The sequence below is a fragment of the Marmota monax genome, unplaced genomic scaffold (assembly GCF_021218885.2).
Source record: "Marmota monax isolate L192 unplaced genomic scaffold, Marmota_monax_Labrador192_F-V1.1 WCK01_AAM20220418_F8-fsc00116, whole genome shotgun sequence".
NCBI classification, from domain to species: domain Eukaryota; kingdom Metazoa; phylum Chordata; class Mammalia; order Rodentia; family Sciuridae; genus Marmota; species Marmota monax.
Window position 1 is genome coordinate 5019492 of NW_026695220.1, and position 23802 is coordinate 5043293.

Here is a 23802-nt window from a genome sequence, read left to right on the forward strand (position 1 = left end):
AGGCTAATTGTATCAAATCTTTGTCTAAGATTCTTTCCACTTTGCAATGCTCTTTTATGTGCTTAGATGATTCCATAGGGATCTCCACTCTGGAAGTTACAAAAGACGATACAGGAAAAAAAAAAAAAAGAAAGAAAGAAAAAAAGAAAAAGAAAAAAACTTTGCAACTACTGTAAAAAGTTGTTATGACCAGTCATTCACATTATTCACATCTTTGAATCTCTCAAACTTAGTTGAGCATAACGCCTATTCATTAAAAATACTTGCATCCTAAAAATGGATTTTATAAATGTTGAACACATACAAATACAATACAATACAATACATACATGGAAAACTTAGTAACATTACTTAGGAACACCTAAGAAATATGAATGGAATTTTGAATATAAAATTTAGAATAGTTACTTCAGGTTGAAGGGAAAGAAATATGGTCTTAGAGGCATATAGAGGAAGCTAGAATTAAATTATGAGGACAGTAAAAAGATGGAGCTGGAGTTGTAGCTCAGTGATAGAGCACTAACAAGCTTATAGCCTTAGGTCCGATCCTCAGCACCCCTTAAAAATAAATAAATAAACTAATAAAAATAAAGATACTGTGTCCATCTACAACTAAAATAAATAAATAAATGTACTGGACCAATTAAATAGACAATAAATATTTTAATCAAAAATATTTGATATTCTTAGATACTCTCCTTTATTTCAATAGAGGAGAACACTTCAACTTAATTTCTCTAAAACAAATGCTGGGGTGAGCTATAGGGAGAGTAACTAGAGGAGTAGGCTGAGAGGCCTAATAATGATTAGGCCCCCTGTGTTTGTAGACTCTCTCTGACTAAATTTAGACTCCTATTCTTCCTAGGACAAGACTAGAAGATAAATAAATCAGGGTGCAACACAAGAAGTATAATTCACTTTACGTATTTAAACAAAGAAAGCCTTCTAATGAGATTAGGTGCTTACAAAATAATTACAAGAAAGGGCTAAGAAGTAACTCTGTAAAGGTTAAATTTAAGTTTTGCTCTCCTGTTAAGTTTAAGCTTTGCTTTTCTGTAAGTTTAAGTTCTGTTTTCCTGGAACCCGAAACTTATGTTAAAAACAGTCACTTATGTCAAAATGTACCCTGACCCAACACCCCCTGACAAAACGCATGATTATTCTGTAATGGTTATTTTGTAACAATCCCACCCTCGCACCCTAACTGCCATATGAACTTCCCTGTTTAAACACTGCATAAAAACTCTGCTTAAGCTGTGCTCAGGGCTCCAGCTTCTCTCAGGAGAACTCTGAGCCCCAGCATGCTGGTCCAATAAACCCCTTTGCTTTTGCATGAGACAGTCTCTTGGTGGTCCTTTCCTCCGACGTTTGCCCGACCCTAACAACTCCAAGGACAGATAGGACTTTCTGGGAGGACTTTGCCCCTCAGCTAGAATGATGGGGTGACAAATAGTAATGTTGAGTTGGAGAACTCACTGTATAATCCAGGTGAGCCGTGATGCTGGGAAGTGTCCACTACAGTACCCCAGCTGCCCTGCCTGCCCTGGAGCTCATGACAGAACACCAACTGCCTGGTCTGGCTGCCACTTGTACTTGTGCTACATTTTAATATACATAAAGCCAGTGACCCACAGTGAGATCTTCTGCAGAAAACCACATATCTACATGACCTTCTTTACCACCAGAAACCACAGGAGCCTTCAGAATCCAGATATATTTATTATTAGTGAGACTCAATTATATTCATGACCTCAGCTTCATGAGCATCTAGAAATTGTAGCTTTTAACTTGCTTGCCACTGCAGTACAGGAAACCACAATAGACAGGATGGATGCTGAAAACCTGTCATACTCATCAAAAATAAAGAAATAACTAAAAAAGACAGGTGCTTATACTGCCATGAAGTGACATGATGGTGAGAAATAGAAAGAGAATAAGAGAATATAAATCAGACCAATGGATATCCATTGGGCAAGATTTAAAATTGTCCTGTGAAGCAGAGCTGAAGAAACACATTGTCCATTAAACCTCATATAAGTTTGATGGTCACCGTAATAGGGCAACCAAGTATTAAAAAATATTTTGGTAATTAAAAACAAGAAATAAAATATTTCATCAGCAATCCAAAAAAAGTGGTCAAATCATGATGACTACAAACTAACATTATTAATCTAATATCTGACACAAATTAGAAAATAAATAAATCCTGTTAGAACAATGACAAATAATTCAAGTAAAAAATAAACATGACTTTAGATTGAACATTATGATAAATATTATAGTGATACTTAAGTTTATGAATTAAAAAAACTTTAAATACATCTATATAAATAACTGGAAACATACTTTCATTCTATGTTATCCCAGAGCAGTTATATTAGATTGAGTTTGTTAATGAAATTAAAAGTCACTCTTTCAAATAATTTTATATTTTCTTTTAATTCCAGCCGTCTTCTCAGTGCCAAGTGATAAACCTACAATAATTCTTACTGGTTATTATATTATCTAGTAATTGGATAGCATAAATTAAAATTACTTTTTAGTATAATTTTAGAATATGAAGAATTGATTTTTATATTTAAGTTAATTTTAGAATATGAAGAATTGATTTTTATATTTAAGTCATCATGAAAATATAATCTTATAAACTCTTCTTTATGTCAACGATTATTTCACTTTTTATGGGCCTTGATTAAAAAGATAAATTGTTCTGTATGACTTCTGTTCTAAACACAGAATTCCCATTCCTAACTTTGTAATTGTGAGCACTGGTAACAGACATGATCTATGTTTCTGTTTCCTTGCCATTCGGACGAGGCAGCATTTCTGCTGCAAAAAGAATAATGCTGCTTTAAAGGCATGCTGTGTTTCTGCCGTCTACATCATCACTACAGACATCATTACACCCTCCTGGGTATAATTATTTGGGCCCAATGACTGCTCCAGGGATTCAGAACAACAATGGGTGCAGCAATCACATTTGCAGCACAGAGTCTGTTCCTCATCACTTTCTTATTGCTCACAGTGAGATGGCTCTGGCTGCACTTAGGAGTGTAAGTTAAGCATTGTTACGTAACAATGTCAATGGGACCATTTAGTCTAAAACACAACTTATGTCAATGCAACTTGAATCCCTGTATTGATACTTTAGTACAAATGAGTTCATAAACCATTCAGTTCATTATATACATACAAGATGAATTGTATATTCAGGACTGTCATAAGCGCTATTCAGGTTGTCTTTTCATGAAAATTTCATGTAAAGAGGAAGAGTGATGTCTGAAATCCAACCTGTAATCCACTTGTCATACATTGTACCTACTGGCTGGGAGGAAGGGACATAAGCAAATAGTTTGCCTACTTAGAGATACAGGACTGGTACAAACATGGCTCTGTCAGTGACTTTGCAACACTGGCTAACATCATAAATAATTTCCTTTTTTTTGTTTTCAGTCTGTGCTATAACTCCCAGAGGACCCATTATTGTACAACTTTTCTACTAGGATGTGTTAATACAAAACTAAATAACATTTAGAATGCCTTTTAGTCTACTTAGATCCAATTTAAATTTTAGTGTGTTCTACAGACACATCTGTTAAGAAAACAAGTATTTATTTTTTCAAAGTTTGATCTGTTCAGAATGTTTCAGGACTGCAGGAGTCATACAGCTGTTTAGATTAAAAGAGGGAAGAGAGAAGAAAGATAAAATTATAAATCTTAGGGCACAATAAACGAACCATTCAAGGTTATTGCCATGAAAGAAGAGAGAGATGTTTGATGAATATGTATAAATTTTGGCAATTGGCAACATGACGTAAAGTTAAGGAATATTTCCACAACTGACAGAAATAGAAAATAGCAATGATTTATGGTGCATAACTTAAAGACCTAAGAATGCCTAGCCAAAGTAGACTTCCATCTCACTATGTAAGATTAGCAAAATGGCATGAAAAAGATAAGACTCTAAAAAGAGTTATGAATATTATTTAAGGTTAGTGTTTTCCGTGGATGACAAGGAAAAGCAGATAAGCATCAACCAAGTGAATTAGACTTTGTGTCTTTGTATGACATCTGTGAAAATACAGATTCTCTGACAGAGCAGTGGAAAGATTTTGATTATAAAAGCTTTTAAAAAGAGAATCTGACATATCTGGGTGTGAGACCTTTTTGAAGAATTCTCACAGTTATTAGAATCCAGACTAAACCATAACACACTGTTGGATCTTATTGGAGAAGACTCCCTTTTAAATGGTTGTCATTTAGAACTCTTAATTGTAGGAAAAGCACTAAACATGAGACTGATTCTTGTAGCAAATTTTTAACTGTACAATATGTTGCTGTTAACTATACACATGGTTGCTGTACAGCAGATTTCTAGAATTTATTCGTCTCGCATAACTGAGACTTTATGGGGAGTTGTTATTCAGCAACATAACATTTTTTGGGAGAGATGAGAAGTATATAAATGCTAGGCTAGGCTTCCTGATTATGAATCTAGCTCTGCCACTAACATGTTCTGAGAAATTACTGAGTGGCTCTGGGACTGCTTTCTCTTTGATTAAATGAGACGGTAAAATGAGATACATTCTTCTCAAGGTTGTTATAAAAACCAGAGGAGTTATTGCATAAAGAATATCATGTTGGGGCTGGGGATGTGGCTCAAGTGGTAGTGCGCTCGCCTGGCATGCATGCAGCCCAGGTTCGATCCTCAGCACCACATACAAACAAAGATGTTGTGTCCGCCAAAAACTAAAAAATAAAATAATAATAATAATAAAAAGAACAGCATGCTGTGTACCAATACTGTTATTGCTATCATAATTATTATTTTATAAGCACTTCTATGTCAAAGTCTTCCCAAATTTGACTCCCAAAGTCTGAAATTCAAAATATAAGGAAAAAAGTGCTCAATGACAGAATTTGTAAGGAAATAAAATGTTATAATTAAAAGATATTGAAGAAAATGTTATAATTCTGTCAAAAACATTTTCTGTTGGGAGTGAGGAAAAATTTGATTTCAAAGGGGAACAAGAGTGTACTTGGGGAAAATGGTGGTAACTGACTGACTGACTGTGGTTGTTTTTATGCAACTTTATGTATTTGTCAAAAACATAGATAGGTAACCAGAGAGTACATTGTGTTATAGGAATAAATATACCCTGATAATATAGTCAACTATGACAGAGAAAACAAAGATAGATAAGATGTAAGGTGATCAATAGGATAAAGATTGTTTCTCAAATAACTTGGGAGAGAGGGTGAGTTGGCATGTTTAAGAGCCATGGCTGCTGACATCCACTTGAAGCAGGGACAGTGGTCTGCAGGAGGATGCACAACACTTTCCAAGAGTTTGTTTCATTTGTTTTTGCTCCTGCAAAAGGTAGTGAATATCTGCCTTAATTCAAAAAGATCAGCAACTTTTAACACCTAATAATACTGGAGGGTCTCATTTTAGGTCTTCTACTTTCTACTATGGAACTAGGAGGAATGCTTAAGCTTCATTTGAAGGCTGCAGCAATTTCAAAATGGCTTCATGCTTCTAAGTAAATCCAGAAGAAGTACGATTTTAACTTACAGCATCAAAACTAATCTAGAAGTGGTAATAACTTTAAGAACATGGAAAAATATGAAAGTATCAATTATATGTATTGATGGGTTAAAAACTACAATTTATGTAGAGGTTGCACTCAACTTCTTTTGGAGAATTATTTCCATTGCTTATGTTAACTGTCATAGGGATTTAAATGTTAAGACTATGATAAATATAGTTCTGCTTAAAAGAGATCAAACTATGGAAATGGCATTTATCCTTTGTATCAGAAAATTTAATGTTTCCTTCTTTTATTTCAAAAGTTAAAGTTTTATGTATAGGAGGCAACTTCAAAATTCCATGTGCACTTATTTCTAGATGTGTTATGTAACCAGATAAAATCTGGTACCAGTAATAAGTCAGAAATGAGTAGGAAAGTAAACAGATCTGGGCTCTCAGTGATTTCTAAACTTGGAAAATTCATGCAGGTGATATTCATTGACACATACTCACTATTTCCTACAGCTTCACATAAATCTTATAAGCACTAATTCCCACATGACTACCTGCATGTTTTTCTCTCAGTAGACTCAATATTAAACTCAGACCCATGGGGTATTCTGAAGTCTTCGATAGAATATAAAAAAATAGTGATATTTTTATATATCCAAAAATATACACCACATATAATACTTGTTGCTAAGGGAAATTCAGTCATTCAACATTACTTCTGGGTGGATGTACCTAAATGTTGAAGATGAGTGACAGAAGAATAGGAAAAGAGCAACAAACACGAACGTTTAAAGAAAAAAAAAGGAAGAGGGAAAAATGATAAATGTTTATGTCATTATATAGTTAAAGAGACTATGGATGCTTTAACAAAATGCCATAGACTAGATGGCTTATAAACTAAAGACAATGATTTTTCTGTTTTAGGGGCTAGGCAGTTTCCAAGATCAAATTGCTGGATGATTCAATGACCGGGGAGCCTGCTTCATGATTCTTAGGCCATGCTTTCTGCCTGTGCCCTAGAATAGTGGAGAGAGATTGCCAGCTCTCTGGGGACTCTTTTACGAGACCACTAATTCCATTCCTGAGAGATCTACTCTCTTTACCTAACCACCTCCCGCAAACACAACTGGTTAATAGTATCATATTGGTGATTATGTTTTACCATATGAATTTTAGAGGAATGCAAATATTTCAGATCATAGCAGCAATTATTCCTTGCATAAAAGCAGCTTATTGAGTTTGTCCATTTCTGTGCTGAAAATTATGAAAGAAATAATGTTGTCAATATCAATAAGCACTAACATTTATAAATGACTTGCTCTGTGCAGGAAATATTTGATATAAAGATCAAGAATCTGAAGCTTATATAAATTCAAAAAATCCATTCCTTCTGACAGCCTAAGTGATTGCTTTCCAGTGTCAGAACATTCATTTCACATTTTTTAAGCACAGGGATTGCTTAGAACCTGATTGGTAGTCAGTAAAACTATTGATGGAGTCTACTGTTAAAATTGTACTATGTACACATATACATCTGTATACTAACATACATATTAAATATTCATTCATTTTATACTTAATATTTTTAATAATTACCTTGTTGACATTTGCAAATGTATCCATTGATAAGATCTTCACAGATTGCCTCATGTAGACATGGTGATGAAGTACATTCATTTATATTATCTTCACAAAATTGACCAGAAAATCCAGGAAGGCATCTAAGGAAGAACAGTGAAAAGAAGAAAAATTTATATATTTATATATAGTATATGAGCAATATCTCCTGCAATTCTGTCATTCAAATATGTAAATAGTGATCTGTGTCACCATAGTATGATGCATAGAATTTTGAACCCCCCAAAACAGGTCCAAGTACTATGACCCTAGTAACTCTGAACATGATGCTATTTGGAAGAAGGATCTTTGCAGAGGTAATTAAGCATCTTGAGATGAGATCATCCTGTATTAATTCAGTGGGCTTTAAATCCAATGGTGAGTCCTTAGAAGAAGAGATACAGAGAAACACAAGGGAGGAGGCCATGTACAGATGGAGGCAGAGTAGAGGTATGTAGCCCCAAGTCAAGGAACACATAGACTGTCTAGGTGATAGAAGAATTTCTCCTAGAACCTTCAGAGGAAGTATAGCCTTTCCTACACTTTGAATCTGTATTTCAATTTTCACAATGGTGAGTAACCCAGTTTGATTTCTTTCTACCAAGCTTTCAGTAATATGACATTTTAATAATAATAATTCTGTTAATCAATGAATATGGGAGGTTTTTCCATCTTCCAGTATCTTCTTCATTTCTCTCGTCATTGTTCTGAATTTTTTACAACGAATGGTGGCTAAGATGCGGGTGAAGAGGAAACCTTACACATTATTGGTGGTAATATAAATTATACTATGGAAGTCAGGATGGAGATTCCTCAAAAGACTCAAAATAGTATACCACATATGATCTACCTATATCATAACTGGTGTATATCCAAAGGAATTAAAGTTATTGTAGTATAGAGATACCTGAATACCTATGTTTATTATGGCATAATTCACAATAACCAAGTTATGGAATTAGTCTAGGTACCTATCAACAGATGGACGGATAGAAAAAGTGTGGTAATACATACAATGAAGTATTATTCAGTCATAAAGAAAAATAAAATCATGCCATTTGCAGGAAAATGGGTGGAACTGGATATCCATATGTTAAGCAAAATAAGCCGGGCACACAGAAAGACAAATATAACATGTTTTCCCTCATTATGCCTAAATGTCAGACCCAAAACTTTGAAAATATAAGATGAAAAAAACACAATGAAAACAAGTCAAGACACAGGCATAGGCAACACCTTCCTGAATGGGACTCCAAAAGATCAGTAAATAATAGCAAAAACCAACAAATGGGGCTGCATCAAACTGAGAAGATTCTGCCAAACAAAGGAACCAACCGAGTAAGGAGAAAGCCCAAAGAACGGAGATCTTTTCCAGCTACTCTTCTGAAAGACCATTAATATCCAGAATATGTATTAAAAAAATAAAACAATTAACAAGACAAAAACATAAAAGAAAAAAAATCAATAGGCAAAAGAATCGAGCAGACATTTTTCTAAAGAAGTACAGCCTGGCAAGGTGGTAAAGCCCTGGGATCCCAACTACTTAGGAAGCTGAGGGAAGAGGGTATAAGTTCAAGGTCAGCCTCAGCAACTTAACAAGATCCTGTCTCCAAAGTAAAATAAAAATAAACGGGCTGGGGTTGTGACTCAGTGGTAAAACAATTGCCTAGCATGTGTGAGGCACTGGGTTTGATTCTCAGCACCACATATAAATATATGGCTAAAATAAAGAGATCCATCAACATCTACAAAAATTTAAAACAATAAAAATAAAATAATAAAGTTAGGGATGCAGTTCAATGGTAGAGCAATCCTAGGTTGAATCCCCAGCAACAGAAACAAACTAATAACCAAACAAAGTACAAGTGTTCAACATCTTCATCCATCAGGAAAATGCAAATCAAAACTGCATTGAGATGCTATCTCTCCCCAGTCAGAATATCATTCATAGAGCATATATGTTTCTACTGCTTTAAGGTATCAAGTTTGTGGTAATTACCTATGTCATCCCTAGGAAATCAATATATGAAATGACATTAATGCTATCATATTGCTGTCTTTAAAGAATAATTTATATAAATCACAAAAATGCCAGTTGTCAAATCACAGTCCTAGACCTGTTAGAGGATCCAGAAACACTGACTAAAATACAGTGTTAATAAGCAATATTCACACATTTACATAGTACCTATGCCATGACAGATCTGTTATGAATGCTTGGGATACACAGAAAAGTAAAGCTGAGTGTCTGTTTTCAAGAAACACATCCAGCCTAGTTAGAAAAATGGACAAATAGCAATTGTATTGATATGATGTATACTATAATCTGAATTTAGAGAGATGCATTCCAGGATGGCTAAGAGAATATGAAAAAGTGAGATTAAGAATAGTGTGAATCAACCCAGAAACTGCAAATAGAACTGAATAAATGAAAAATAGTGCAAGACCGGTCTTAATGGTGCTTGTGGTGCTTATTATATAAATTAATAAATAGGGGTTTGATTATTATATATTATTGGATCATAGTTTTTAGTATAGATAATATTTACTGAAAATTTATTTACAATAAATAACTTTACAAAGTTTACAAGACTACTAAATTACAAATGCAAACTTTAAAACCAGGAAGTATAAGTTTTTTCCACATACTGTAGTCATCATGTGTGAAATCAAGCAATTCTTTGATTTTGATGGATAATCGCAGAATACTTGCTTGGGTGATGTAAAAATTCAGTACTATGTTCCAATGCAACTGGTCCTACCCTGTCAAATCTAGGTAATTATTAAAGAATCAATTAGTGACCCTACTCTCCTAGACCCATTCTGAATGTGACTCTTTCCTGAGAATAAATCATAAGACTAATTTTAACTCTGTATGAATTTATGAGCTTATTGTGCAAAAAAGAGATGAAATCTTAAACACTGAATTGCCACTGTAATGGTGAACCTCCTTCTCTTTATAGTAAAATTGAATTAATGAGATTTGCCTTTCTGAGGCAAATTCATGACTCATTTTTTTTAATAATTTGTGTATGTGTGTGTGTGTGTGTGCTGTACCTTTAATATCATAAAGTTATCTAAATACATTTTCAATTTAGATACTTGCCAGCATTATATTAAATACCCATTGGTTCACATTCTTAATCTATCATCAGTGTTATTATCACTTTTAATTTCCACTGCTAAGGGAAAGACTACATACTTTATAGTGATTTTTAAGGAAGTCGTGTTAAAACTCATTGAATACACTTTTTATTTTGGAATAATTCTAGATTTACAGAAAATTTTCAATGGAAATATGAAAGTCCCATGTATTGCATACTCAATTTCTCTTATCACTATCATCTTACATTAATATTGTATACTTGCCACAAATAATTAAATGGTATTTGTTACATGTGATATAATAAAATATTAATATTATATAATAATCTAATAATGTTGCTATGTTATTATTAACTAAGTTCAATATATGACTGTGATTTTGCTTAGTTTTTTTTTAATCTAATATCCTTTTTGTTTTGTACTGAGGATTGAACCCAGGGGTGCTTAACCATTGACTTCCATCACTGTATCCCTAGCTTTTTTTTTTTTTTTTTTGAGGAAAGAATTCTAAGTTTCTGAAGCTTACCTCCAACTTGAGGTCCTGCTGCCACAGCAACCCAAATGGTTGGGATTATAGTCATACATCATCATAACTGGTTCTAATGATGTTTTGTTTAGTTTTTCCATTCCAGTATCCTATTAGAATACAGTGCAATCCGTTGCCATGTCTCCTTTGACTTCTCTAAACTCTAAGCTTCTCATAATTCCTTGACTTTCATTCCTCTACACTGCTCTACATTTTAGGCTTATTTGATATTCTCATGGTTATAGTGGTGTTATGTGTTTGCTATACATTTTTAGAATGGAAAGTAAATAATTTTAATGTGTGTGTGTAGTGGATATCTATAGAACTTTGAGTGGGATTGCATTGAACCTATAAATCAAGTTGGGAAGAAATGACATCTTAACATTATTGAGTCTTCCATATCATAAACAAGGAATATGTCTCTACTGACTAAGATCTTAGATTTTTCTCATCAGTATTTTGTAATTTTCCAAGAGTAGTTATTATACATGTTTTATAATATTTATATCTAAGTGTTTAACTTTTGGAAGACTGCTATTTTAAATGGAATTTTTTCTTTGCTTTTTTTCATATCAGTATTCCAATGTTCTTTGTTGGAAAGCTATTCACTTATATATTGATTTCATATCCTGAAAGCTTGCTACACAAGCTTTGTAGTTTGTTAAACCAAATAGTAGATTTATCAAATAATAGATTTCCTGAGGTATTCTACCGAGACAATTATTACATGTGTGAATAAAGATAACTCAATCTCTGTACCTTTTATTTCTTTTTCTTGTCTTATTAAGTGGGGCTTCTAGTAACATGTTTAATAGCATTAGGGAAAGAGAAGATCCTTGTCTTGTTCCTAATCTTATGGAGAAAGAGTTTAGTTTTTAATAATTAAGCATTATCAGTTGTATTTTTATATGTAGCTTTAATGGATTATGGTGGCTCCTTTTTTTTTCGAGGTTTTTGACAGTTTTTATCATGAGTGGGCATTGAATTTATCAAATGTTTTTTTTTTTTCATCAATTAATATAATCATATGTTTTTTATTCATCTGTTGATCTGATGATATAGTCATATTGACCAAATAATATATGGTATGCAAATGATTGATTTAATCATATTTTTATCTCAATCAACAGCTAGTCTAATGTATTGCACTGAATAATTTGTGAATATTAGATCAATCCTGATTTCCTGGCCTAGACTCCCCTTACTCAATCTAGGCATAAACACAGTCAATCTTATTATTTGCAAAGATCTTAAGATTTACTTTTTAATATTTTCGTGTTAGATTTTACTTTGTCATGTAAGTTAATATGATGTTTATATTCTTAGCTTGAATGGAGAAAACATTTTGAAAATCCTTATACAAACAGAAGTGCATACAAGTTTATAATCTTACATTCCACAAAAATATTTATAGCATGACATAACATATGGAAAAATTTAGCTATATATATTAATATCATATGCAGTTTAATCCCATGCATATTTGTTAACTTTTAATAGAATTTTAATAGAACATTTGACATATAAAAATAATATCCCCAGTCTGAACACTATTCTACTTTCAGCTTTTGTGGGATCAATGTTTTTAGATTCCATATATGAGTGAGGTCATTGCTGGTTTATTTCCTTTAGAATCATCCATGTTGCCACAAATAAGTTTCATTTTTTATATTTCATTGTGTATGTACGTATGTATTTATTTTCTTTATTCATTCATCTGTCAGTTGACACTTAAGTTTGTTATATAACTTGGCTGTTGTACATAGTGCTGAAAGAAATGTGGGAGGACAGATATATCCTTGATATACCAATTTCATTTACTTTTAATCTATACCCAGTAGCTGGGTTACTGGACTACATGGTAGTTTTATGTTTAGTGTTCTAGGAACACTTTGTATTGTTCACACTGTGTTCTTAATACAAGACTCGCTCTGCAATACTGGAAAGAAGGACATAAAACTCCAATTTATTCTGAAGCATAGCAATTTAAACAATGAAACATTGAAAACTTGTTTTATAAAAACTATTTAATAAGTTTCTGAGAGACCCAATATCACACTTGCATTAGGTTATTGATACCAATAAATTAGTTTAAAGTGTTACTATAGGAGGCAGCACCCACTGTAGAATGATTCTTCAAATGAGAAAATACTATTTTGCCACCTGTTCTGAATACTTGCAAAAATATGTAGTTATTTTCATGACCCACTGTCTTGGATTCTTTCTTATAAGACTGTCAGTCACCACCTCTTCCCTGTATTCTTCCCGTATATTCAATATTATTGTTATTTACACTGTTGCTTTGGTATTCTCTTTAATTTCACATTTATTTAAACCAACATTGTGGTATTTCTTTTCCTTTACCTTCTTAATGCGTCCCTCTTTCTTAAAGGTAAATCAAAATTCATAACTCCTACTCATCTTGCCCTCCATGGACAGCTCCGTGGATTCCACCACACCAAAATTCCCACTTGGCTCATTTATCAAGTTAAATTATGAGACTTACAATGAAGAAAATTTCAGACAATATACTAAACGAAAAATAGTGTCTGGAATTATATGATTGGATGAGAAAGAATAATAAGACTTTAGAAATTTAAATGCTATTCCACATGAGCAATTCTATTCAGAAATTCTTTTTTGTTTACTTTAGTTGAGTAACAACTTAAATAGTACTTATCTCAACTTCCATACAATCACTAATTCTTCTTTGCCTTTGAAATATTTACCTTAGATTAACGTGTACAGTTGCAATATCTAATGTCATTTACTTGGCTTTGGTAATATAATTGAATAGGATACAGTTAAATATTTTCAAGGAAGAAACCGCATGACAAGCTTCAATTTTAAAAACATGAACTCTAAATGCTCAGAAGCTAAGTGTTTGTTCATTATTAGGAATTTTACTGAAGCCAATAATTCTAAAATTAGAATGATTAACAAATGTTACACACATATACACACATACAACACACCTCACTTCATACAGTATTTAAATCCTCAGAGATATTCTGTGCAACTTATCTTCAAGATAATTAGTTAATGTCTATAATGTGCATTTGATTAGAATATAACTAAATATGAAACATACCTGTCTGAATATTAGATGGTTCCTTTATAGGTATCTAAGAATAATTAATCATTAATGAGGAGCTTCCTATTATGAATCCACATACACTAGATATAACTTGTGTTTCAATTTTATTTGTCTGTGTCTGAGAAAAAAATGTGCAATTTTTGGAATTTTTGGTTGTTTTCATGTAAATAGCTACAATTCCAGGGAATATCCACAGGCAAAACAAAACAATATGTAACCATTTTGCAGACCTCTTATCACCATTCCCTGATCTCTTCTTTTTTTTTTAAATTTTTTATTGTGGGTTGTTCAAAACATTACAAATTTCTTGACATATCATATTCCACACTTTGATTCAAGTGGGTTATGAACTCCCACCTTCACCCCATACACAGATTGCAGAATCACATCAGTTACACATCCCTGATCTCTTCTTGGTGATAGATGATACACTGAAGAATCAAACTGAAACTAAAATGATGAACTTATTGAGGTCAAGGTATTCCATAGGTTTTTACTTATATTTATCCTTCATGTGACCAGTCATGGATTTATTACATTCACTTTAAACTTTTCTTATTGTTTCTATAAATATTTCAATATTATAAACTGCCAGATCTCTGGAGAAAACAACACACAAACACCAGGTTGATAAGTTACAGACACAGCAACAAATACTCAGTCATTGACCTGATTAGGATGCCTTGGTTGTTGTTCAATATAGTGCTGAACAAACAATCAAGGTGATTATTACTCCTCTCAATATTTTATGCACTATTCACTAGAGCTTATTATATCCTCCAAATTTTAATAAACATAGATATTTTGAAAGCAAATTGATTTGAAGGCATTTGTTGCAGAAATTATGATAGAATGGAATCCAAATATTACACATCTTTTCAAATGTATAATTCAATTTTTATAACCTGCAATAAATTGCATACAGTGTAATTCTAATTGATATGTAAAACAGGTACTTTTATCAGTATTGCCTCAATTATATTTCTTAAAGACTACTATTTCTAATTTAACATTTTAACTTTAATCCTGAATAATTCTACTGTCATTACTATTAATCATGCATTCAGAGTAGGAGAATAATATTCTTATAAGGCAATTATTATAATATAAATCTAAGTTTCTTAAGACTACAAATCAGAGTATTGTTTAATACACTTTTAATACACACCTGTTAAAACTATATATGAACAAATAAAATAAGTTAGATAAAAAAGAAATGACATCATGACTTTCTCAGTGGCTCGAAATGAATAAAACTCAAAATTCTTATTACAGATGCTATTTCATACTAGTTTCCAAAAAAATGTTGCTTTAACTTTTGATCCTGAAACAATTTAAATTTTACAGTGGTATACTGTTTTGGTTTGGAATGCTCCCTCTGCAGAAACTGAGACAGAGTCTTCATGCAGTTTTTTTAAAATTTAATTTTAGTTTTTAATTTTTTTAGGAGGTAATCCAAATAAGCAGAAGTGAAGGAGTAGAAAGAATGAAATAGAAAAGAATGGAAAATGAATTAAGTGTGCATTATTTAGCAGTGTGCCACTGTGGGAACTAGGACTCAGGACAACTGTGTAATTTTTGCATCTATTGTATTTTTTTAAAATGTGAAGACTACTTCCTGTGTCATTTAGTGTAGGATTCACTTGGCTTTTATTTTTTTTGTCCTTTTTTTAGGTACCAGGCACTTAACCACTGAACTACATCCCCATCTTTTTCTTTTTTAAAATCCCTTAGGGCCTTGCTAAGTTGCTAAGAATGACTTTGAAATTTTGATCCTCTTGCCTCAGCCTCCTGAGCTTCTGGAATTACAGGCATGCACCACTGCACTGATCTTGGTAACTCATTTCTAATAAATAATATGAGGGACATCAGGCTTCCTCTTTCTTTCTTTGATCTCTTAGGCAAGTTCACTGCCATGTTATGAAGACACTCAAGTAACACCACAGGAAGACCCTTCTGAAAAAGAATCACAACCTCTGGTTAACAGCCGCATGAGCTAGTTATGAAAAGGATCTTTCAGGCCCTTTATAAGGCTCCATATGACTGTCACTCAATTGGCATTGTAATTTCAAACTCATAAAAAGCCTGGAGCTGGAATCACCCAGAAAAGCCAACCAACAGAAACAGTAAGAATAAATGCTTCTTGTATTAAGCCACTGAATTTGGGGGGACTAATTGTTACTAGCAGTAGATAACTTATGCAAATTGAGGACCTACTGAAGACCTGTGGAGAACTCTTGTTCCCTATTATTTAAGGGGTGCCCCTAGGCCATTAACATACCCAGATTCTGGGTTAATCTGTAAGTGGCTATTCTGTGAGTGTACCTTGGAAGACTCCTGAGTTTCCAAAAAAACTCTGAGACATAAAAATAGAGGCTGCTGAGGTAGGGCAGTGTCGGTATGTTTGAGAACTGTATAACACAGCTGAGATGGGAAGAAACATATCAGAAGTGCATGTTCCCCGGGCCACACATGGAGCCCCACTGTACTTTCTGTGTTGAGTAACATCTGAAAAATTGAAGAACTGAATTTAATCCAAACTATATTGAGTTTTTTTTTCTAAAGGGATTTATTTCTTTAAATTCCACTTTTAAGACTAAAACATTTGGTATATAAGAAAATTGACTGCTATTCTAGGGGTTATTTTTATGAGATCAGATACCAATACTCAGGACCAAACTGAACAATGAAATTTATCTTAATCTATTATAACTTGTGTCACATTTTGTATATTACTCTTCTGTCATCACAACGATCTTCTCAAGGAAAAAAAATCTCAATTACTAAGAAAGTTTATAAATTTACATTATATTACTCTATTCTAGTCAGCACACAAATATTGTGAAGTTAATGGTAGCTCAATTTTTCTAGCTATGCACTATGTACTCTTCAGGGTAATTTATGCAGTTTTGAAAACCATTAAAGTACAATGCGAGATCAATAACATTCTAGTTATCTAGTAATTGGAGCTTTTTATCTGACCTGAGTCTAAATTAAAAAAAAAAAATATATATATATATATATATATATATATATATATATATATATATTAGGCACAATTTTACAAAATTTTGTTGAAAACAATGGTGTTCCTCATGGAAAGAGCCAGTTCAAATCCTTACCTTTTATATCTTTGATATAGAAGATGTTTCTGATGAAAGCTTTTAAGAGTTTTGTTTACTTACAATGTCCACATTTTCTAGTCCTTGAATTGTTTAGAAGATACCCACCAAGGAGTTATTTGCATTTTTTATATATGTCAAAGAATACATAAAGAAACTTATTGAGATTTTCAACAGTTCTACTATCAGACATGAACTAATTGAACCAAAAACATTTTTTAACATTTACAAAGTGTGAAGCATATGTCACCTACAGTATCTTTTGCTAATCCTTTCATTCATCTGATGGCAATCTGAAAAACAGAAATGAACCATAAGTATTCTAATCCAATTTATGAGCACTTGAAAGCATCTTTTATTTTACTCTTACCTTTATTTCCTCTGAATTTACATTGCATTTTTCTGTCAGTTAGGACTTATTCCCAGTTCCTCAACAGGTATGTAATATTTGATTACAAGTCTTATTTACATTGAGACTAATATTAAAAGCAATAATTTTTAATTTTTACCCAATAATAACAGCAGAATTTTAAAAATTGTCATGAAATAGTGGTTAGTTAGGGGAATAAAGATCTCTCATACATAATAATATAATAGGTATTTTGAAAATTATTACACTTCTTTATTTTCTATTTTTAGATATATAGAACTCTGTACCATTACATTGCATTTTTATTTCATCTTATTAGAAAACATAGCAGAGAAATAAGATGCATATTTCTAGATACTTCTTTATAATTACTATTTTTTGGAGTTTAGTTTTAAGCTAAATTTCAAATGGTATATACATATTTAAGATCTAACTCATCATATATATGTATATATTAGTTCAACATAGAATAAAATAAATCAGAAATTCTTTTAGTTTTTATTAAACGAACATGCCTCTAATATACCCAACATGGTGAGGAACACTCCAATATAAAAGAAGTCTGACTTCTATAATTCTTCATGAAAGAATGGAAGTGACTGGCCCCTCATATCTTACTCAGATCATAATTAATGAATTAGACCATAAAATGGACTCAAAGATATCCCTTTGGGATTATTTATATACAGATGATTTGGATCTCTCAAAAGATTATCCATAACTTCAATTATAGTATTCAAATACTGATTTACTTACTCTGATAGCCACTTTTTCTTACAAAACTGAACATTTCATGATTACAATTTTTCTTATCAAATATATTTGTTATTATGAGATAATTTGCAAAGGAAAAACCATTCATGCTCCAATTATAAAAGCTGATTCATATAGTAGAGTCATATTTAACTTATAGAGGTTACTGAGAAATAGGTTATGAACTCTGTAATTATAGCTATGCAATAACTATGCCATAAAATATTTTCTTTTTTTACTGAATAACTTCTAATAGAATCCATGCAATATTACAAACATAAGTGATTAGGAAAATATTTGCTTACATATTAAAATAATTTTAGGAGAAATTTCCTATAAAACAGTTTTATCTACTCAATTTTAATTATTTGATTTCAAGTTTCTAAGAATATGATTTTGGAGGAGTACCTTCAGTGTTGAATTCATAAACATCTACAAAACATTTAAGAATAGGCCCAGTTGAATTTAGATGACATAATTTGAGTTTGACATATGTAGAGAAAATAAGAGAGAGTTCCTGCCATGTGTGGGGTGGTCACTTTATACTAAGCATCTCATGTACACACTGATTGATTGCTCAAGCTCACTGTTTAGTGTGGGGCCTGAGCTCTGGCCAGAAATAGCAAAGACATACTGTAACAAATTAGTGGTCACTGGGCCTTAGCAAGAAGGTGGACCACATCAGAGTAAAATGTGTAGCAGGCTGAGGAGGGCCAAGAGGGGGATGGGATATGCTGTTTAGAGTCCATGCAGGGCCAGGTATCCTGAGAAGCCAATATTACAGTCCTCAAGGTAGTGATGTGTTGGGTGCCATCTGGGAAGCTGAACTGGGGTGGAAGTGATACCACAGAGGGATAGAATCCCCTTCCTTTGGGTTCCCTAAAAGAACACACCCCACAGGCAGGAAGAAATATGCAGGGGAAACTGAAGTGTGATTTTTAGCAGAAACAAGTAAAAGTCATGCACATCTCTCTTCAACATGGAATCATGGAGGTAAAGATGGCCTCTGAGAGCCACTGGGCCCTGTGAAACATGGTGGTCCAGATTGTCTTAAGATGAAAGGCCACAGCCCACACCAAATAGTCTGGAATTTCAGAATTGGTTACTCAAAAGGCACACTAATGTTTCCATATAGACTGATCTCCCAGGGGTCCAAGAACTGAAAATAAATTCCAACTACTCCAGACAAGCTATCAGGCTAACCCAACACAGTGCTCATTCTCAGATATTCAGGACATATTTAATGTCTTAGACAAATCTGCTCACGTAAATTCAGAATTTTTAAATGTGTAAAAGTGCATTCTGAAAAAAAGTTCTTCATATTTAATTTTTTGTAATGATTCATTGAAATTACACATATTTACAAGACACCTTGTGCTATTTCCATTCACGTATACATTGTTTAGTGTTTGAATTATGGTAAATATAGCTCCTCAAACACCAATAATTCCTTTGTGGTTAAAAAACATTTCTTCTTTTTTTGAATTGTACAGTACATTATCATTTCCTATAGTCACTCTATTTTGCAAGGAACACCAGAACTTATTTCTTCTACATATTTGTAAAATAGTCCCATTGATCAACCTATCACTAGCTCCATCTTTCTCCAGCTCTCTCAGCCTCTGGTAACTACTATTCTACTCTCCACTTCTATGAGATGAACTTTTTAGATTCTGTATGTGAGTGAAATCACATGGTAGTGTTCTTTCTGTGCCTGGCTTATTTTGTATAAGAAAATTGTTATTCCAGAGGAAATGAAATCAGTATGTCAAAGAGACTTTTGAAATCCCATGTTTATTGAAGCACTATTCACAATAGCCTGAAAATTGAAATAACCAAAGTGTGTATCAATGATGAATGGATAAAGAAAGTACGGTACATATACACAATGATTGCCACTTAACCATAAGAAGCGTAGGATTCTGTCAATTCAAAAAATAAGAATGGCACTGCAGGCATTATGCTACTTAATATTTTAAATATCAATCCTTTAATTTCTGAAACAACAGTGTTAAACATACACAAAATGTTTTGGACTTTGTATATACTCACTTGGAAAACTCACAGGTCTTTCTGAGCCAGGAACAGGAATACACATTTTAGAGAATTTGGTAGTTTCATTATAGAGAACTATATGTGACCCCCCCTAAAAAAGCTGTGACTATTATCTCTAAATATCATCTCTAAAATAGTGAGAAGATAATCTGTGCTTAAAACTTAACACAAATCAGTAAATTAAGTATTTACTAAAATCAATCAATGAAAAATGTCACCTTTATAATTATTAAGATATATAAAATACCATGCACCTGGACACACACACATAGCAGCATAACATTCTTACTTGGCTCAAGTATGTTCTCTCCAATTTTCATGTTCTTTTAATTTTTAACATTTGCCTATATTCATTCTTTGGAAGATTGTAGAAAGAACAGATCAACTAGCTTGTTTTGGAGTGTGTTGTTACTCCAGGTCAAAGAATCCTTCTTGACACCATCTATCACATTTAATAATGGAAGGTTTAAAACCACAGTCTAAAATAATAAAATGCTCTGCATTTCAAGGGATGATTCCTGAACATACATCTTTTCCTCTAGGACTTCAAAGGGTATGAGGAACCTGGTGCAGGTTTTCCTAGTTTGCTACCAAATGCTTTCATGATGTCATATTATCATCATTTTCAAGCCACTTATTTTGTCTTTAATAATATCATGTTTATTGTGGGTTTTTTTGTTTGTTTTTTTAAAAGAGAGAGAGAGAGAATTTTTAATGTTTATTTTTCAGTTTTCGGTGGACACAACATCTTTATTTTATTTTTATGTGGTGCTGAGGATCGAACCCAGCACCCAGCGCATGCCAGGCGAGTGCCTTACCGCTTGAGCCACATCCGTAGCCCCAATAATGTCTTATTTTTCTTGGTTGTTTCAGTCATTACTTTTTTGTTCTCTTCTTTTCCTTTCAAATAGTTTTCTAGTGCTCCCCACAATGAAGAGCCACAGACTGGTTGTTTTCTCAAAATTCAAGAAGATGGATATCCAAGGTAAAGGCATTTGCAGGTTAGTTTATCTAAGGCCAGTCTTCTTGGCTTGCAGCCGGCCACCTTCTCCCTGTGTTTTCATGTGCTATTCCCTCTGTGTGTGTCTATCCTAACATTATCTTTTTATAAGGATGAACATTATATAAATTGCACCCCCTGCCAGCCTCATTTTGCCTTTATTATCTCCGGAAGAAGAATTCTAGGAATATGGTCATATGAAGGAAAAACAAAGATATGACAAGTTTTTAAATAAAGGCAGATTTTTTTAAAAAAAAATATGTCAAAAAACTTTTTAAAGTTCCTAGGAAATTATGTAAATTACCATTTTTAGAGCCTTTATAGGCATTTCCATTTTCAAGTACTAGTATTATATGTAAATACAAGTCTCTTATTCAATTTCATGGCTTTTCATTATGCTTAATTATTAGCATTATATAAATACTCTCCCTATTGTCAGTACACAGATCATAAAAGTAGAATAGAAGCTTAGTTATAAAATGAACATACCATTAATTAAAAACCCTTCAGCGTTTTCAATGAAAAGGCATTTTATGGGAGGCTAGTCAGCTTTCCAGTGCAGTAATAAAATTAGGTGAGATAATCAAAATAAAGGAAGAATAAATGTTTATTTAGGCTCAAAGTTTCAGACATTTCCTCTATGGTGGTTTGACCCTGTTACTTTTGAGCTGTGGCACGTCAGAATATCATGACAGAACATCTCATGACTGAGAAGCAAGGAGAGAAAGAGGAAGAGGCCACTGTCTAAATATTCCCTTAAGAATAAGTCCCATTGACCTAACTTACTTCTACCAGACCCCACTTTCTAAGGGTTCCACCACCTCCCAAGTACACCACCATCTGCCTTAATTGAAAGGACATTTAAATCGAAGACCATAATAGAAGTCCTTAATGGGAAGATTAGAATTCATGCAAAAACAGGTAAATGGATGGCATTGGAGAAAATAATGCTAAGTGAAGTTAGCCAATCCCCCAAATCAAATGCCGAATGTTTTCTCTGATGTAAGATGACCGACTCATAATGGCGTAGGGAGGGGGAGCATGGGAGGAATAGAAGAACTCTAGACAGGGCAGAGGGGGTGGCTGGGGAAGGGAAGGGGCAGGGGTTAACAGTAATGATAGAATGTGATAGACATCATTATTCAAAGTACATGTATGAAGACATGAATTGGTGTGAAATACTTTATATACAAACAGAGATATGAAAAATTGTGCTCTATATGTGTAATAAGAATCGTAATGCATTCCACTGTCATGAATTTAAAAAATAAAATCAATTAAATATTTTTTAAAAAGAATTCATATGAAAATATAGTGAATGAATAATAGTCATTAGTAATAATTATTAATTAATTACTTAATAATAGAAAATAATCACTGCATGATGAAAACAAAACAGCTTCTTATTCTTTCTTTTTGCTCTTTGTAATCCCTAAGCACATTTAGTGGTTCATCTCAGATAAATATCTATGGGTCACTTAGCTCAGAAAGGTGACTGGCCCTATTCCAGAAGCTTAGGACTTTGAGCACCCCTCTCCAGTTAACAACATGAGATCTCTACATTGAGTTGGAATGAAAGCCTGCCTTACTAGGTAGAGAAGATTACTCAAAGCTACATCTTCACAAGAGAGCAGTTTAAAATCCGTATTGTTTTGCTACTGGACATGAACAGATTATGTGGTACAAAGAGAAAGACAAATAAATTGGTTTCATACACCAGTGTAACATTGGAGGTGCATCACATACACACACACACACACACACACATATGCATACACACAGACATTGTGGTGAGGGGTGGAACTCACTTTGACAGAAGAACAGTTGATGTCACTATCAGCCTCCTTTTTATATTTTTTAAAAATATAGTATGAGGATCTGAGACTTGAATCTGTTCCAATGTGCTCACACACACACACAAAAATGCAGACATGAGTAGGATACAAATATGGACAGATCCTGCCTTCTCAATGGTATCAACAAGATGCTGAAATAGACCCAGAGTCTGGATTTCTTACTTTGGAAAAAAAATAAATACCTATTGTTTGTGCCTCAGTTTACTGTTGTTGTTAAAGTCAAAAGCAATTTAAATAATGCCATTTTTATTTGAAATATAACTCATTATATATTTGTATTTAACTTTTATCTTGTTAAGATTTTTATGTTCATAGGTATTTCTAAATAGAAATATGATATTATTATTTAAATTATGATAGCTGAGGTTGAATAATATTATATATTATGTTCTATATTTCTCCATAGTGGTACACAGTTTTTTATGCTTACAGTTGATATTTTCTTTAATTCCCCTGTAACATTCAATTGTGAGTGGTGATAGGACATGTACTTTTTGTAACCCATTTCACGCTGTACCCTAGTGTTCATATTTTTTTGTCCACATGATCTAGTCGTATGTAGTTTTCTTCTTCCTGGAGAAATAATAAAAGAAATGGTGCCTGTGAAGAAAATTTTTGTTCACTACTTAAGTCCTCAGGATTCCTGCCTTGACTGAGAGTTAACATTTGTCCACCTAACATACCACTAAAACCTACCCATTTATCATCATTTTAATTCTAAAATCCTCTTTACATTGAAAGAAAAAATGTGCACCTTTC

General features: G+C 32.9%; 1 protein-coding gene across 1 annotated transcript in view; it reads right to left on the reverse strand.

The window, feature by feature from the left end:
- Positions 1–23802, reverse strand: part of Eys (eyes shut homolog) — a 1592434-nt gene that overhangs the window by 838278 nt on the left and 730354 nt on the right. The window contains 1 exon segment of the mRNA XM_046432606.1: positions 7139–7263. Coding sequence (XP_046288562.1) covers positions 7139–7263 — 125 coding nt within the window.